This window comes from Lissotriton vulgaris, chromosome 8 (assembly GCF_964263255.1).
Source record: "Lissotriton vulgaris chromosome 8, aLisVul1.2, whole genome shotgun sequence".
Taxonomy (NCBI): domain Eukaryota; kingdom Metazoa; phylum Chordata; class Amphibia; order Caudata; family Salamandridae; genus Lissotriton; species Lissotriton vulgaris.
In genome coordinates, this window is record NC_141696.1 from 1,215,364,202 (window position 1) to 1,215,382,648 (window position 18,447).

At 49.4% G+C, this 18,447-nt stretch overlaps 1 protein-coding gene across 2 annotated transcripts in view; it reads left to right on the forward strand.

Moving 5' to 3' along the window:
* The window catches only part of DCLK1 (doublecortin like kinase 1), a 1,249,627-nt gene that overhangs the window by 110,639 nt on the left and 1,120,541 nt on the right, over positions 1 to 18,447 (forward strand). For both annotated transcript variants that reach the window (XM_086935106.1, XM_086935105.1), the window contains exon 3: positions 10,756 to 11,102. In XM_086935106.1, coding sequence (XP_086791232.1) covers positions 10,756 to 11,102 — 347 coding nt within the window. The remainder of the gene's footprint in view (positions 1 to 10,755; positions 11,103 to 18,447) is intronic.

The window sequence follows — 18,447 nt, forward strand, 5'->3', positions numbered from 1 at the left end:
TACATTATAACAATGTATAATGCTTAAGCTCAGTTTGAGAGCGGCTCGAACCATGATTCAAGGACTCATTGTAATAGTAATTTAAAATTCAATATAATGGTCAAGTCCGAATTTATATTGCTATTTTAGAAATTACACTTTGAAAAAGTTATTTCTCTGCCTTAAGAATATTCGCCTTTCTGCCAGTGTCCAGTGTTGCCTGACTTTTAATGGCTCTCCTGTGCTGTTATGTGTATTGCTCCCTGGCAGTGGACAAAAATCTAGGGATGCGGAGAAGTGGTTTTCTTTCTTGAGCAGGATGACTGGTGAGCCTGTGCCCAGCCCCTCCCTGTGCTTGAAAGGGTGTCTATACTGTGACTGACACATGTAGTTTACACCTAGGTGTGTACCACACCAAGAGAGGTAGAGGCCACTACTATCATCTGTATACCTATCACACATGAATACTTAGACTACACAAGATAAGGTAGGGACATTTTGTAATTGCCACGATTATCCAGTGCTAATGTCTGTCCAGAAAAGAACAAAAGAACAAAGTGAGGCATTTCCACCCTGAATCTTTGTTATTTTCCTGCTAAACTGGATCATTATGTCAGTTGCAAAATGTCCCTTATGTATCTTGTGTGGACTTGTAGCTCACAGTTATCTGCCTCTCACTACACAGTCCTTTCTTTAGGTTGCCTTCTTTTAAATGAATTGATGGATTCAACGGGTACCTATTTTAATATCCGACCTGCACCCTTCTTGGCCACGTATGCATGCACAGGCACGCCTCTGAGGATATGGCAGCACCCCTTAGGGGCCTCACTGGGAGCGGAATGGACTACAGAAAGGACAATGATGGTTTGGTTTTGCAATTGAACCATTGGGCTTATTTGACGTTTGATCTTGGCCGAACCCCAGTCTTTTCACCACCTGAGGAACTATATACACTACTGATATTATCTTAGCACTCTGTATTGTCTGAGTTATCTGTGCACCTGCAACCCTGAGAACTGAATTATCAGTGGCTCCTGAGCATCCGTGAAATGGATCACAATTTGCACCCCTCTGTGCAACTGCTTTTCCACAAGAGTACAAACGATTTCTCCAGAGAGGGCAGTGTTCTTCCCGCCAACATTTCCCCTATCCCAATTGACTACCAGCACATTATCTACTTAAACCGCAGCCACCAACACCAAAGAGAAGCTGAAAATGCTCCTGGCTTACCTGCCTTGTTGTTCCCTGAATCTCCCTTTGACCTCATTCACTGGTTACCTCAGTCACTTCATGCCTCTTTTGTTTTTTGTCCACACACCCTGTGCAATCCACAGAGGAAGGGATCCCAGACTCCTTAGTCAGTTATTAACAATTATATTTTACCAATGCTCCGAATCCTTCGCCTCGTTAAAGAATAAACATATGTAACAGCCTCTGCGTTATTCAAAATAGAGATTGACATAATTTGCCTTAAAATTTTCCTAGCCATTGGTACAATCCTAAAGTCACTGTTGGATAATTGGGCTTATCCCATCTAATCCTAGATAACCTAAACCTCTGTTGAATTAGCCAATGGGAGAGCATATTCTTGTTGAGCTTCTCTCAACTCCCTAACAAATACCTTTACCAGATTCACGCGATACCCCTTTATTCCATCCTCCTCTTTGACCCTTTGACCCACTGCTCCTAAGTTTGTTTACTATCCTCAGACCATCTCCTTATCCAGATGCCCATTACTGCACCCACATCTTTTCTATAAGTTTATTAAATTTCTCCAGATCAAGACACACAAAAACAAATTTATCTGAAATAAATTTAATTTTGCCTGCCTCAATTGCACCTCTATCACATGGCAAACATTTCCTTTAATGTACTGGTTAGATGGATGGCTTGTTCTTATGTGCCACACCACTCTGCCCACAAAGCTCTGTTACTATACAAAAAGGTCTATATAAAGAGTTCAGGGAGGCACTCAATACCAGTGTGACACCACTGAATTGACTCTGATGGTGATAACTTCACACCATGTACTAGGCTGAAAAGAGATGATGCACCATTATATAGTTCTCAAACTAAGCAGGTTTTTGTATCTAACTTACAAGATCAGAAACACATTTGCCTGAGTCCCTAAAGGAAAAATTGACATGGCCAGTAGTGAAATTGTCTTAGCAGGTCCTTTAGCCGCGTGTCGAAGCTGGATGGAATGTATATGCGGAACACTAATTTGTGATGTATTGGAACTCTCGGAAGAGCTATTTGAATGTGGGACCAGATGGTACCGTGGAGTGATGAGAGGAGGGCCTGCACTTGCCACGGCCCACTGCTCCTTGCTTATCTTTGTATTTTCATGAATAAATATGCTTGAGTCTATGGTGGCACCAAGAACACATCAATGTAACAGCAACACATAACACATTTTTGAAGGAGTCATAGGAGCCTTCCTGTTCAAGAAAAAGCAGTGTTGAATAACCCATTCAAAGGGATAAGCCTCATTTAGCCCTTGCAGGTGGCTCCCTGTGCTTCCTGATTGCATCATGCATGTTTTTCTCAATGATCAGCACCATGACAGAGAGCTAATGGACTCATCAGCCAGATGTAAGAAGTAATTGCTCTACAGTTTGGTCAGCTGCCATCAAAATAACAACCAGTAAACCTTGTTTATTGACCAAATATCTTTCTCCACGCACAAGGGTCCTGTGGGCTTCCCCAATCTTGCACAACTGCTCAGGATTGTGTCCTATGCAGACGACACTCACCTGTTGTTTACATGGAAGGAAAATGCCCCGGTTACTTACCGGTAATCTTCATTACTCCGAGTATAGTCTTCCTCGCCACATGATTTACATAGTGAGCTTTAGCTCCGCAACAGAACCCTCCAAAGCAAAAAGAAACCACCTCCCACCCCCTCCCAACATGGCCGGCCAGTCCCACCTGACCTCTATAAGAGGCGGACCGGCCCAACCAACAGCCTGATCTACCAAGCAAACAATGAAGCCGATAGCCAGACAGGGAGGGGGGGAGGGAACTCATGTGGCGAGGAAGACTATACTCGGAGTAATGAAGATTACCGGTAAGTAACCGGGGCATTACCTCCTCGTAAGTCTTCCTCGCCACATGATTTACATAGTGAGCAAATACCCAAGCCAACAAGGCTTCATTGACCACTAGAAGAACCACACCACACGGTGATGCAGGTAAACCAACATAAGGTTTTATTCAGCATAAAGTAAAGCCAACAGGAATTGCAGCAAACCTGAGTCTAGACATAATAGACAACACACCTCAAGGAGCCACCGCTCCCGCACTGAGAACGGCCCCCGCGAAGTCCCCATGGACCGGGCCACCCAAGACCACGCGATAGTGTTCCATGAACATGTGGGGGGACGACCACGTCGCCGCCCGACAAATCTCCTCCGTGGAGACACCCTTGAAGGAGGCCCAGGACACAGCGACACTCCTCGTGGACCGCCCCTGGACCCCCACCGGAACCCCCGAACCCAGCGAAGCATAGGAAAGGATGATAGCCTGTTTAAGCCAGCGACTCAAGGTGGAGAGAGAGGGCTTGTGGCCTGATCGGACAGGACCGAAAGTTACGAACAGGCTATCACACCGGGCCAGGGGGGACGTGCGTTCAAGGTACACCAACACAGCCCGCCGGACATCCAGCAAGGCTAAGGCAGGATCCACGTCGGGGGGGAAAGAAGGCAACGACACCTCCCGAGCCCGGTTCACCAGGGAAGGAACCTTGGGTAGGAACCGTGGGTCATGCCGGAGTAGCAACCGGTCCGGCAACACCCGTAGGAAGGGCGGGGAGCGGAGGAACGACCCCAGCTCGCCCATCCGCCCAGCCGACACCACGGCAACCAGGAAAATCACCTTGAAGGTGAGAAACCGCCAAGCCACCGAGGCCAGGGGTTCAAAAGGAGGACCCTGAAGCGCCTGCAGCACGAGAGGCAGATCCCACGGAGGGGACAGGCAGAGTGACCGCGGGCGACGGAGAAAACAACTCCGGAGCAAGCGAGCCACCAGGGGATCCAGCCCGTCGAAATCCGGACTGCGGAAGGCCCGCAAGGCCGCCCACTGGGCCCTCAGGGAAGAAGGGGCCAAGCCCAAGGAAAACCCTTCAGCCAGGAAATCTAAGACCCGCAAGGGAACAACGGTGGCGGGGTCCGAACCCCGCAGCCCGCACCAGCGTGTGAAAGAAGCCCAGTGCCGGGCATAGGACGACAAGGTGGAAGACCTGCGGGAGCCCTGCAGCAAATCCACCACCCCAGAAGAACACCCCCGAGCCAGCAGCGTCACCCGCTCAAGAGCCAGGCCTGCAGATGGAGCCGGCGCAAAACCGACTCCGGGAGCGGGGGACCTTTCAACGGGAAGGGCAGATCCGGGATCGGCCAGTAGGCCTGAACTGCCAGATCGCAAAGGAGAGGGTACCAGGGGCGGCGGACCCAGCCGGGCACCACCAGGAGTACCCTGGCCTTGTCCAGGCGAATCTTGCAGAGGACCCGGGGGATCAGGGGGAACGGGGGGAATGCGTACAGCAGTCCGGAAGGCCAAGCGAACGACAGGGCATCCACTCGCCATACCCCCGGACCCGGGAGGAGAGAGCAGAATCTGGGTAGAAGGGCCGAGTCCCCGTCCGCAAATAGATCTACCAGAGGAAGACCGAAGCGAGACACCAGTCGTTGAAACACCCTCGGGGACAGGGAGAGACCCGGAAGCGCGGGAAAGATCCGACTTAGGCGATCCGCCTCCACATTGTCGGACCCCGGGAGATAGACAGCCCGAAGAGACAGGACCGCAGACTCCGCCCACGAGCACAACTCCTGAGTCAGCAACCAGAGGGAGCGTACCCTGCACCCTCCCTGATGGTTGACATAGCATCTCACCACCTGGTTGTCCGTCCGCACCAAGACATGGTGACCCAGTAGAGACGGCGCAAAATGATGGCAGGCCAGAAGGACTGCCTTCAACTCCCGATAGTTTGAGGAGCAGTGAGACTGAAGGGGAGTCCAACGACCCTGAATCGACTCCATGCCCAAGGTTGCCCCCCAGCCGAGGAGACTGGCATCGGTCGTGAGCACCCTGGATGGGGATACCAAGAAGGGAAGCCCCTCCGCGAGGTGAGCCTCCACCAACCACCACCCCAACTCCGTCCGGAGTCGAGGGGAGGCCGGGACCAGAAGCTCGTAATCCTCCGAGCGGGGGTCCCAGAAGGACAGCAGATGGTTGACCAAAGGATAGAGGTGGAGGCGAGCCCAGGGGAGCACATTGATGGTCGCCGACATGAGGCCCTGAACCCGTAACCAAAGGCGGACCGGTGCAGACTCCTGAGCCAGCAGGGATCCCAGACCCGGCCACAACGTGTCCCGGCGCCCTAGAGGCAAAAACACCTTCCCCAGCACCATGTCCAGACGACCCCCAATGAATTGCAAGTCCTGAGCGGGCACCAGGTGAGACTTCCGCTCGTTGACCAGGAAGCCGTGGGTGGACAGGACCTCGCAGACTCTCCTGACGTGCAGCACCCCCTTGGAAAAAGAAGAGGCAGAAATTAGCCAATCGTCCAGGTACGGAAACACCCTGATCCCCTCCCGGTGCAGAATACCCACCAGGGGGGCCAGGATCTTAGTAAACACCCGCGGGGCAGATGATAATCCAAACGGAAGTACCTGGAACTGATAGTGGGAGCCTGCCACGCAGAACCGGAGGAAGGGCTGGGAAGATGGATGCACCGGGACATGGAGGTAGGCGTCGAGGAGATCCAGCGAAGCCACCACCTCGCCTTGCACCAGAAGAGGCAGAATCTCCTGCAGAGAGATCATTTTGAACTTAGTATGCGGAATATAAGCATTCAACCCCTTTAGATCCAACACAGGGCGGAAATCCCCAGACACCTTCCTTACCAGAAACAGGATTGAGTAGACGCCCAGGCCCCGCTGTGACGGAGGAACTCCGGCCAGCAACGCCTGACTCTTGACCAGGGAGGAAGGAAGGGGTGTAGCGCGGAAAAAGTCCGGAGGAGGGGAGGAGAAGGCGATGGATAAACCTTCCCTTACAATCCGAAGCGCCCAAAGATCCGTGACCGAAGACTCCCACGCCTGGATGAAGTGGCGGAGACGGCCCCCCACAGGGAGCACCCCGGAGGGGGACGGCCGAAAGTCAGGACTTTTGGGCGGCAGAGGAAGCGGCAGCCGCCGGTTGAGACCGGGATTTTCCGAAGTAAGGTGCGCCCCGGCCGCGACCCCTTCCACGAAAGGGCGCGCCGCCCCTACCCCTGGAAGCTGAGTGGAAAACCCGTCCGCGACCCGGGAAGCGGGGCCCAGATGATCTGATGGGAGCCAGCAACTTGCGGTCCTCCGCCGACTTCTTAATCATCTCCTCCAGAGGCGGACCGAACAGCTTAGCCCCTGTAAATGGGATTTTCATGAGCAGCGCCTTCTGGGCCGCTTCCGACTTCCAATGCCGCAGCCAGATCTGTCGCCGGGCCTGAATCGCCGCACCCCCCGCGGCAGCCGCCGCCCCCAGGGTGTCAAACGAAATGTCCGCTAGCAGACGAGTCTGCTGTTCCATCAGGGCTAGCGTGGGCACCACATCAGCCCCTTGATCCAGGAGTTCCCCCAAGGACTGGAAGTCTCTCAACAGAGACTGTACCGTGCACGATAAATATGCCGAGGCCCGGATGGAGAAATTTGCAGCCGCATAAGAGCGCTTCGTGGCAGCCTCCACGCGTCTGTCCACCGGGTCAGAGGGAGAGGCGTCCTCCGAAATGATTGAACCCTGGGACGACAGACCCACAACCAGTGAGTCCACCTTCACCGCCGGGGGGAAGTCCTTGGTGAACTCCTCCACCGCGTAACGTTTCGTCAGAAAACGCGGAAAGGTCTGCTTATCAATGTCCAGCCACTCCCTCTCGATGACCTTCTTGACGGAGGCATGTAGTGGCAGGGAGTCCGGCGCCTTGCGCTGATATTGGACAAAGAAATCCTCGGACGCCTCCTCCGTTGCAGGTGGCGGGAAGGCCAAGTTATCTTTAATGTGCGCCAGGACCTCACGCAGGTCCTGTCCCTGAATGTAGCGACCATGAAGATCCTCCTCCTCCCCCTCCGCATCCGAGACCGGGGAGGGGTCCCTGCGTGGCCGTTTCGGCGAGGAAGGACCCTGTGCATCACGCATCGCCAGGGCATCGGCGACCGCTGACTGGATCATCAGCTGCAAGGCCTGAGCCGAAATGGGCAAAGCAGAACAGGGGCCAGGTCCCTGACCCGCCGTGACATCCTCCTGTTCCATCTCGCCAGAGAAAACCACCACAATCCAAGTAAGCGGATAAACTCCCCGGATCAGGGGGCCTAATAAACCGCCCGAGGACACAGCTGCAGGTCCTGAAACTCATGCGCTGCACCTGGCGCGAAGCCCCGCCCCCTGAAGGCGGGACGCGACCTCGGCCAATCAGGGCACGGCACTGGTACGCGCGCCGCCGCTGAAATCCCTCTGTCCGGCGGCAGCGTCCAGCGCTGAGATCCGCCTCCTCCTCCGGTGTTCGGAAGCCCCCTCGGAGTCGACCCGGAGGACTCCTCACCGCGGGAAGACATCTCGGCCCGGCGGCCACCGGTAAGCACTATTGGCCCCCGGAGGCGAACCCATGCTACGCAGGCAGTCCGCCCAGTAAGACTGACTGCGGCAGCTACACCAGGCTCGAGCGGGGAGCGCGGGCAGAACAAGTTCCCCACGAGCACGACCCTAGGCCCGGCCAGACGCGGCAACCTAGAGATCTTCCTGCAGAGAGATTTAGTCAAAAGGCCGATATGCGATTACCGCCGAACGGCCCCACGGGGAGACACGCATATGGCGGGCGCCTACAATGAGCGACCGGCGCCGCGTCTCCCCACCCCGACCGAGCCAATTCGGCCAGATCAAGAGGCAGTGACGGGTCCCCCGAACCCGATAAACGGGCGAGGGACACCCCACACGGTCGCACAGGGGAGAAAAGGGCGCACCATAACCCCCCTTCGACCGCCCCCCCCCCCCTCCCTTCCCCCCAAGAGCCCAGGCACGCAAGAGCAGCACCTCACCCGTCCAGTAGGACGGGGGACGGAGGAGGGAGAGGGGGCAGGTTCCCAGGTCCTAGGGTCCGCTAGGGCAGGACCTCCAACCCAAGAGCCCAGGACCAGCTAGGGCAGGTCCCTTGTCTTACCTTACGGCGCTCTGGAGTAGAATGCGCAGAACAAAAAAAACAGGCTGTTGGTTGGGCCGGTCCGCCTCTTATAGAGGTCAGGTGGGACTGGCCGGCCATGTTGGGAGGGGGTGGGAGGTGGTTTCTTTTTGCTTTGGAGGGTTCTGTTGCGGAGCTAAAGCTCACTATGTAAACCATGTGGCGAGGAAGACTTACGAGGAGGTAATGCCCGGATTAGCTGATCAGCTCTTGCCTCTCAGCTGTGTTTGGTTGGCTGGCCACGAACCAGTTGAAATGTAATGCGGGAAAGTCTGAGCTACTCTTTTTTGCCAAGGATGCTGAGACTCCTCTGCAGGTCTTCTAGCCAACAGATGTTCCTGCCCCTGCAGTGAATAACCTGGTGGTTAAAAATCTGGGGTTTAAATTGGATAACCAGCTGCTATTCCTTGCTCAAGTTAATGCAGTAGTAGGCACCTGTTTTGCTTTGCTGTGTCTTCTGCGAAAATTCCTGTTTTTTTCTGTCCAGAGCTGCTAGACAACAGGTGATTCAAGCCCTGATTATATCCAGGCTGGATTATGGGAACGGGCTCTATCTAGGCATGCCTTGCTTTTTGCTGAACAGGCTTCAGCTTGTCCAGAATGCAGCAGCCCATACCATCTTTGAGCTCTCTCGAAATGCGCATGTGTCCCACCTTCTGAGAAGCCTTCATTGACTCCCTGTAAGGAAAAGAATAATCTTTAAAACTCTGCTTGTCACACAGAAAGCCCTTTACGGGGCAGGACCAGCTTACCTCAAACGTAGGATTTCCTTCTATACCCCACATAGAAATCTTCGCTCTTCTAATCTGCTGCTAGCCAATATTCCCTGCTTTAAAAAGACTTAGGGGCCGATCAGGATGGCGGTGAATCCGCATCCTCCGGGCTGGTGGAAGCCACTGCCGGCCTGGAGAATGCGGATTTATGGCCACGGCCACAGAAAACACCCACCACCAGATTAGGATGGCGGTGGGATTGCGGTGGGACCAGCGGCGGACGGCAGGTCCGTCCGTGGCTGATCCGCGGGGTGTGGAGGGCTATTTGGTGGTGGTGTCTGCAAGACACCGTCAGCCAAAGTACGATGTGCATTGCAACATGCTTTACCACGGCGGCTTTTCTGCCGTGGAAAAGCATGTGGTCTTTGGTGTTTGGGGGCCCGTTGCGGGCGCCCAGGGTGTCGAGGGGTGGGTAGTGCACATGGAGGCTACCTATGGTACCCCCCAGCAGTTACATGCACAAAGCGGCAGGTATCACGCGGTGCCTGGTGCTTTGTGCATGTAAATGTAAAACATGCATTTTTACCCTTGCGGCGCCGCAAGGTTAAAGATACAGGATGTGACCGTAGCTGCCCCTGTGGATGGTCCCTCCACCTCGGGGGTGGCGGATGGACGCAGGTCCGTCCGCCATCCTAATAGGACCCTAGGTCGGGAGGTAAGGCTCTCTCCTACCTTGGACCCTTCCACTGGAATAAAATGCCCCTCCATCTGAGAAACATTGAATCCATACTCCTGTTCCTCAAAAAACTGAAAACCTGGCTTTTCCCCTACCCCTAATCTTTCTTCCTTGCTGCTACCTCTCACCTTCAGCACCAGGAGACTCCTTGGAGTAGCAGGGCGCTCTACAAGTACTCCCATATAGAAATAGACTGTACATATAAAGACACCCATGGAGCCCTGCCTGAATATATCCCTACCTGAGCACCCTATCGCAGATACCTTCTTTAGCTATCTATTGCAAACATACATTTGCCGGGCAATAGGCCCAAATACTATAGTTCCAAATATTTTTGTTAGTTTCGACTGTCAAATAATCCCAATTGCAGACATTATCTACATTTAGAAAACACTTGGGGCCTCATTTATGAGAAATGTGCCTAGGGCAGCACAGCAAGGCCCATTGCTGCGCTGCCCTACACCAATGTGAAAGGGCAGGAAAGCAAGGTATTTATGCAATACAGTGCATTCCTGTCCAGCCTAGCACCAACGTAGGCACCCTTGCACCATGGTGAAAGGGTGCCTCCATTGCAGGCGGTATTGCTTTTGTGCAGAATGGGCACCTTCCTGCACAAAAAAATCCTGAGAAGCGTTTTCCTCTTTCTATGTGTCCTGTGGAATGTAGCGCACATAGAGAGAGAAAAATACGCGGAGAAATAAAAATATGTCTCTTTGTTACGCCTACTCTAGGTAGGTGTAAAGTTTTGGCGCTGCCCCACGTTTATGTTATTTAGTAAATCTGGGCAGCGTCAAAATCGATGAGTGATGTGTGAGAAAACCCATTGCAACACCTATGGAACACCTCCTTGAGGGAGTGACTTGCACTGCTTTGTCTTACTCCATATTTATACGGCCATTCAAAGCAGCGCAGAGTGGCTTTGTGTCACCTCAGAGGTATGATGGAGAGGCTTACGCCACTGGCGCCTCATAAAAAAAGTGACACTCCAGCAGTGCGAGCCTCTCATAAATAAGCTCCTTGTTTTTAAGTTGAAGGAATCTAAGTATTGTGTAACCTTTCAAGTGCCTTTCAACTATAATTATATTTTAAGGCAATACTTTGTCTCTTTATGCTTGCAGGTGAAAGTTACGTATGTGGATCAATAGAACCATTTAAAAAATTGGACTACACAAAGAATGTAAACCCAAACTGGTCTGTGAATGTAAAGGCAACCACTTCCCCTCGCGCCAGTGCCCCGGTGGCAGCTTCCAAGCCTGGACCTTTGGAAACTAGGGAGAGTAAAGATTTCATCAGGCCCAAGCTGGTTACAATTATCCGGAGTGGTGTGAAACCTCGCAAAGCCGTGCGGATCCTCCTTAACAAGAAGACGGCGCACTCGTTTGAGCAGGTCCTCAGTGACATCACCGACGCCATCAAGCTAGACTCAGGAGTGGTGAAGCGCCTGTACACGCTGGATGGGAAGCAGGTAAGGTTTTGAGCTTAGACATTGGTCCCATTGAATACAGACAGTTGAAATGTGCTCAAATGCTTTTTTTCATTGCCATTAGAATTGTTGAATCATTGGGTATTGACAAAATTGGGATTTTTTGGTCAAGTGGCGGCAGAGTGCTTACATTGTGTACGATCATGCAATGCAGGGCTCAGCCAGACTTCAATCTGTTCGAGTGCTCACTTGGCAAAGAGTTGCTTCTTAAATGATTTGCATATTGTATTTGCATTTAGGTGCTATAGAGTATTTAGCGAATTCAAGTAACATTTCTTTTCTTATATCTGTAAATGGGGCAGCTCGCCTTTAATTGTTCCTCACCGAATTTCACACTTATTTTGCTTTTGATAGTTGTATGGCCATTGCTGTGCCATTGCATATTATGTATAGGAGTGGGCGGAATTTTTTATTCCACTGGTGGAATTGGAGGAATTTAGTTATTCCGAGTTACTATTACTAAAAAGTTACACCACTCCGCTCAGCCAGTGGAAGTTATTAGCGCTGGAAAAGTATAACTGTCGCGAACCTCCAAGCAATGGCCTTTAGAGGAGGCAGAGGGCGGTGCATGAGTTAGAGCACACCATACAGCTAAGAGTAGGTGGCAGAGATATAGATTGTCTTCACAGGAGGAGCTGCAGGGGAAGAGTGAGTACAATGGTGGCATGAGACCAAGACCCTGAGGGATAGCCTGAGGGGGCCTGTAGGTGAGTCACATTGGGGTACGACAGAGGGGCGGGAAAGAACATGGGCGAGGATTGCACATATCTCTGGGGAGTCTGGAAACAGTTCATATTAAACTAGATGTGCTGCTGGTTTTGGTTTATGTTTTTCTTGAACAGGGGATAGTTTGTCTGGCCACGTGGTATGTTTGTGTCTAGATGTTAGAAGGGGTAGTATATGTGTTAATTGTTTTGCTGATGAAGGGATCATCTCCCAATATCCTTGCATTCTGCTGGGTGAAATTGAATTTTTCGATGGGCCTAGAGGTCTAGATTATCAGTATATCTAGCATGCAGGTGGGGAGTTGAGTGCTGGTAATGTGCAGTGAGTCTTGTAATCTTTCCTTGTGGGTTTCTTTTGTGGGGATCTCTATTCTTGTATGTGTTGCAGGTGTGCAGATATTTCATATCCCACCTTCACTTTTTGGCTAGTGGAGTTGATCTGCATATATCTAAAATAATGGGGGTTGAACTGTGTGAAAAACTGATGACCTATCAGGGGTCGTTTCACCTCTGGTTGTTTTACTGCTTTATGTCCTGAATAAGCGAGAAGTAAACCTTCACGACTGGTGTGCATTACCACGGGATGAAACGGGTCTCTCGGCAACTATTCTAGACTGAAAGTTGTATAGGGGAAGGAAGATGCTGTAAATTAAACCAATTAATGTCTCTGTTGCCCCCTGTGGCCTCGGTAATATCGTCTTTATTTAACAAATGTACAAAATAAAATACAATTTCATTGTCCTGCACACACCTAAAATACCCGCCTCGTGGCTCTTCCTCTCTTAACAAGCGCCTGATGCCTTTCTGATATCACTTGTTTTGGGACTATGTTTTTTTAGTCTGTGGTATTTTTGTCCTTTTTCTGTGTCCATGGTTTTTAATCGACCTGTTGATGTTCACTCTGTAGTGGATAGTAGAGGGTAATCCCATGTGTACTCAGACTTGTGGAGTTTTTCGGGGCATTTACCACAATTTGGAAGAGCAAAAAAGGACTAATTTTCACAGAATGAAGTGCGGAAAGACATATCTGCCAAGGTTTCAGAATGCTATGTGTGACATTTTCATATTTTCAGTGTAATTATGAGTGACATTTCAACCATTATGAGTGACACTTTCACACGAACAAAATCAAGCAATGAAGACAAGGGAAACATATAAATATAAGATGCTACACCCATTTGAGCAACAAGAAAGTCTTAATAATAAATTAAAACTACTACAAAGCACCCAAAACAGAAGTGCAGTAACCAGACACAAACTGTGTGACTGCAGTCCTCAGTAACCAGAGGGCAGGCACTTCAGCTGTTCAGGACTGCCAAGCCTTTTGTGTGTAAAATGAAAAGGATGCCACTTTGGTTTGGGCCATACAAACATACCTCTGTGCTGAGCACTCCCACATCTGCTTCTGGTATGTCTGCCGGAAGCCTTATAAAATCACCGGGCCCGTTTCACAGAACTAACCTAAGACAAAATCCTAAACTTACCACTTTTGGTATTCACAGATGGCCTTTAGTAGTAGTAAAGTTAGGATTTTGTCTTAAGTTTGACTTAAGTTTAACTTTAGACAGACTTAAGACAAACTTAGGACAGACTTAAGACAGACTTAAGACAAAATCCTAACTTTACTACTACTAAATGTCTTCTGTGAATACCAAAAGTAGTAAGTACAGGATTTTGTCTCAAGTTAGTTCTGTGAATCGGGCCCTCCATGTGGCCCAAGACACTGCGCCTGCAGAGGTGCCTCCACTAACTGAATTGCAGAGAGGCGAGAATCAGGGCAGGACTAGCTTGGGACCTACAGCTGTTTTACCATGGCAAGGGGCTAGAGACACAGTGAGGTGCGGAGGTTTAGCATTGCGGGCATGGGAACCATGAACCTGCAGTGGACTCTGCGTGGCAGGTTTAAGGCGGGTGCCACCGCAGCACCCGCCTCCTTAGTCCAGGGCTGTCTTTGGTGAGTCTGCTGCTGCTGAGTGTTCTGCCTGACTGACCCTCATGCAGGACACCACGAACAACCCACCAAATATGACACGGTCATTTGACAGGCCATCATCCTCTGCATATTTCATGCAACCCCAAAACCGTCACTCTGGCTGTCGCCTCATACCCTCTCTCCACAGGATCTATTTGATGTGCAGAGCCGTCATTGTGGCATCCGATCCTGACGCCCTCAGAAATTCCAAAGAATCTGCCCGATGAGCCCCATAATAGAGCAGTGCAAACAAAAGCAGCAGTTAGGCCTTTCATAAGCAACAACGTTAAAGTTAGGGGCACAGTTCATAAGAAATTCATAGGTGACAGACTGTAAAACAACCTCACCTCGAATCGTTCTGTTCATCTGCGGCCACTGCAATCTCTGATAACTGCCGCAGGACGTGAGGCTCAGCTATTCTCTGCCAGGGTACATTACACTCATGCAGATCTCTTTCACAGGTCATATGTCCCACATGGACCGATTCCTAACAGGTTAACTCTAACTCCATGCTGCTCACTCTCTGTCCCAGGATATGTTATGAATATTTTTTAAGTGTGCATATACCAGAGCTTCAACGAGCACAGAAGCGCCTACATAACTGGAAGCGGATAACAAGGGATGGACAAATCCATTTTATTTTTTAAAGAAAACAGTTTTCAGGTTTTTATGAACAGCTGAAAGGGAGGATTTATCGCATCCCTCTGACACTTACTTATGAGTGACGACCGACTGTGGGCAGTACTGCACTGCTGCTGACCCCAGCCACGATGTGCACTTTGACTGTCTTCATCCGGACAAGCCAGATAGCTGCTGGCCACTTGAGTCGACGACACTCAGGACTCTCCTCGCCTCCGGCGGTGCGGTCGCTCGCAATCCTGGTGGGCCTGGCAGTGCTGACTGTCACCGGCACAGCTACCACTGGTCAAGGTGCAGCCTGGTGTTTTGCAGGGCGCAGCCAGCCGCCCGCCTGCCGCAATTGATCATATTCATGCCCCCTCTTGCCGCGGCGGGCGGCCATGGGCGCATGAGAGAGTACGTTTCAGGTCAAACAGTTGCTTTAAATAACTCACACATAGTGTACCTCCTGCGGTGCGTACACCAAGTATGCACGAGCCAGAGACCACCTCGGTTCAAGCAGGCACCTCGCCTGGTGCTCTTTCCTAAATTCTACCCGTTTCACTGGACTACAACCATTCTTTCAACAATTTCAGTTAACTTCTTTCACACGCAAGCTTTAAGAGGCAACATTACTTCAACTTTCGTCACAGGCGAACAATCTCACAAAATTACACCAGCTACTGAAAATAAAAGTAGGCTTGACCGAGGGCCCCAGAGAGTCGAGTCTCCTGCCTGAGTGCTGTGCACTCAGATTTCCCCGCCGTTTCTGCCTACTTCCTCCGAGTCCGGACGTGACGGCACTCTACCGCCGGCACATCCGGATTATAATCCCGGCCCCCATGGTGCCACGCCGGTGATTGACAGCAGGGCATCACAACAGCAGCTGAGTGCAGAGACACATTGTAGCGCTCACAGCCACTCCACAGAGGCTGAGTGCAGACTGGTTAACTATTTACGAACTCGGGCTCAGCAAGCAGCATGTCTCGAGCAGCAGAGCCGGGGCACAGGCGCCGCTGGTGGCGCGCCTGGCAGGTGGTGGCAAAATGCGTGACAATGCATTTCAGTGCGATGATGCGGATCACCGCACTGAAATGCGTGAGTGTCGCACCTGTTGCATGACGCCTGGCAGGACTGGGAAAGATGATGTAATAAGAAGTAAGGGGAAAACAAGGTTCTCGTAGTTTCTTTATTATATAAAGATTACGTGAAAACGCGTCTTTTGATCTTGACTGACTGCATGTCATGTGAACGTGACGCACTGCATCAATAACAGGTTGAGCTATGCCTATAGGGAAATGTATTACTACACACTTAAATGAAGCAATATTATTATTGAAACTAGGGGTTAGTGGACCTGAGACAGTGTGCTTACACAGTTCTGATTAATGGAGAATACTACATCTGAATATGTAGCAGCGTTTGTTGTATCACACTTTCAGGATCAATATGGAAGAATTCAGTCCAACTAGAGGAACAATGTTTCTGAAAAATGGTGTAATGTAGTAGGATAAGAGAGCTGTAACTGCCAGGCTCTGCCCAAGTTTTAAATCTTACCATACCTACTCTAGCAAGACAATTACAACAATGTAATAAGAATATCAAGAGGGTGAATGTTTGTGTTTTCCTTTGATGTAATAGGAAAGCTTTGGCAAGTCTTAAGCTAAAAGAAGCGTGGAATTTCGGCACTGGAAAAATACTTAACAGTACCTCATTTCAAAGGAAGGAATGTATGACGTTACAATGCATGCTTTTACCACGCATGCCGTTACAACGCAGTTTTTACAACGCATACCATTACAACGCATAGCGCTTTGGGGTGCTGGATAGTGAATAGTTTAATTTACTATTCCAACTCCAGTCCCCGTGGATAGTAGGGAAGGTGTTGGATAGTAAATTAAATCTATTCCCTATCCTAGAGCGCCCCCCAGCGCAATGCGTTGTAATGGTTTGCGTTGTAATGGTTGCGTCGTAATGGTAGTGCGTTGTAAAAGTTTCGTTGAAAAGTCTGTTTACCAAAGGAAGCCTATGACATTGTGCCAGTGAAACAATTTGGTATCTACCATATCAATTTATTGTTGGTTCACTGTCACTGTTCTGATAAAATTTTCTACACACTTTAATTTGTGCTTCAGCAATATTTCGTCATCAAACTTGATGATTTAGGATGTAATTTAGAGTTTGAAGCAAATGCCCCCAAAAAGCCCACTAAAATTCAATTTTACTCACCCTATTCAGGGTCTGGAGGATGGCCTACAGCTTTCCGTCACAGGAGCCCCTGTTGGCTCTGTCAATAGAAAACATCCACCATAAATAGCCTGACAGAGTAGGGATCGTTTGAGTAAGGGCATTACACTATTACCTACTTAGGGCAGAAGGTGTGATGTCCTTCATTTTCTGTTCATAGGTGCCAGGTCAAACCTTGTGGTGAGGGACAAAAAAAGACAAATGATGACCCCCTTCATGCAGGGAAAAAAATCTTTTCAGTTTGGCTGTTTGTTTTCTGAAAAAGTGTACAGCTGTCAAAACTGATGGCGCTTGGTACCAATGTTTATTACTTTGACATGAACGGCCATGGTGAAGGTCAAGGTACAAAGACAGAGATCACCCCTGGGTCTACGGTAATCTCTAAATTTAGCAGATGGTTTTCCTTCCAGGTTGGGAGCTAATGTTCTCTGCCACCCTGACAGATGGGGTGCCGTCCCCAAATGTTTAGATCTGGTTCTTAATTTTAAGCTTGCTTTATGAGACTGGTAATTTCTGTTTTTGTTCAGTCATTAAAATCATATTTGGTACAGTGAGATCCAAGAAAAGGAATGCACACTATTGAGTATGAGGTAAAAGACGCGAGAGAGGAGTAGACCGATGGAGTGTAAATGCGGATCAGATCAAAAAACCTTTGACAGTGAGATCCAAAGAGTACACGTACCAACATTATTGGGAGAGGGTAGTAACTAGTGATGTAGTAAAACGAACAGTATACGCCGGTAAAATACATCTCATTGAATTGTGCGACTTGTTTTGATCACAGTTTCAAGTGTTTGTACATTTAGACACTCATTCCTACTGCGGGAGTAGACAGCATCAACCTACACATGTCACGCATGATGCAGTGATTGGGGGTTTCACTACACCCCCACCGTCAGACCGCTCAGTGGGTTTCCCAGAGAGCCTAGATCCACTGACTGACTAATCTTTTTAGAACTGTTGTCTTAATGGTGAAGCCCACTGCCTGTAAGCAATCTACTCCCACTGCCAGAGAACAGGAATTATGATTGAAAACGTTCAGCTATCCCAGTACAGTAGCAAGAAGAGAATACACTAAATTTCTTTTGGGTTATGAAAAGCAGTGAGAAGACAGTTCTTAACTTGTTACCGCGGAAGGTAATCTGTTCAAAAATAAGATTTTGTAGTTGCTCTCTATGGTTTCTGCTCAAATCTGTGCACACCTCTCGATGATACATATGCTACAACTAACTATATTAACATCTAGCAACCATAAACCTAATATTGTTTGTTCACCATGCAAATCTAGATTTTGGAATAATCTTGGATGATTTATAGAAGATTTATACTTATGATGGATGTTGGTGGGAGTATATACGCTTTGATACTCCTTATCAAAACTAAATAATATATGTATTATCACAAGTGCTTTTGAAGGGCTGCTTTGTTTCTTTCAAATAAAAAAGGGGAAAATATAATACAAACTTTTGAATCTTCATTGCGTGTAATAGACAACTTCGTACAGCATATGTTCCAAATGACTAAAGCAAGAGACATGCCCCAGAACTGTAGTATTACCAGCTGAAAATTGTATTGAATTTACCTAACAGATATAACAAAGGTACTGCCTCCTATCAATTTGATGTTATGGAACATATATCACAATGGACAATAGAGGACCTACATTCCAAGTAGTTATGCCAAATTCTTAGATTTTTCTTATGTGTAAAGAGAATCGCTCTGTTTTAGACATTATGTTGACCAAGTAAACACTTGCCAGATTGTC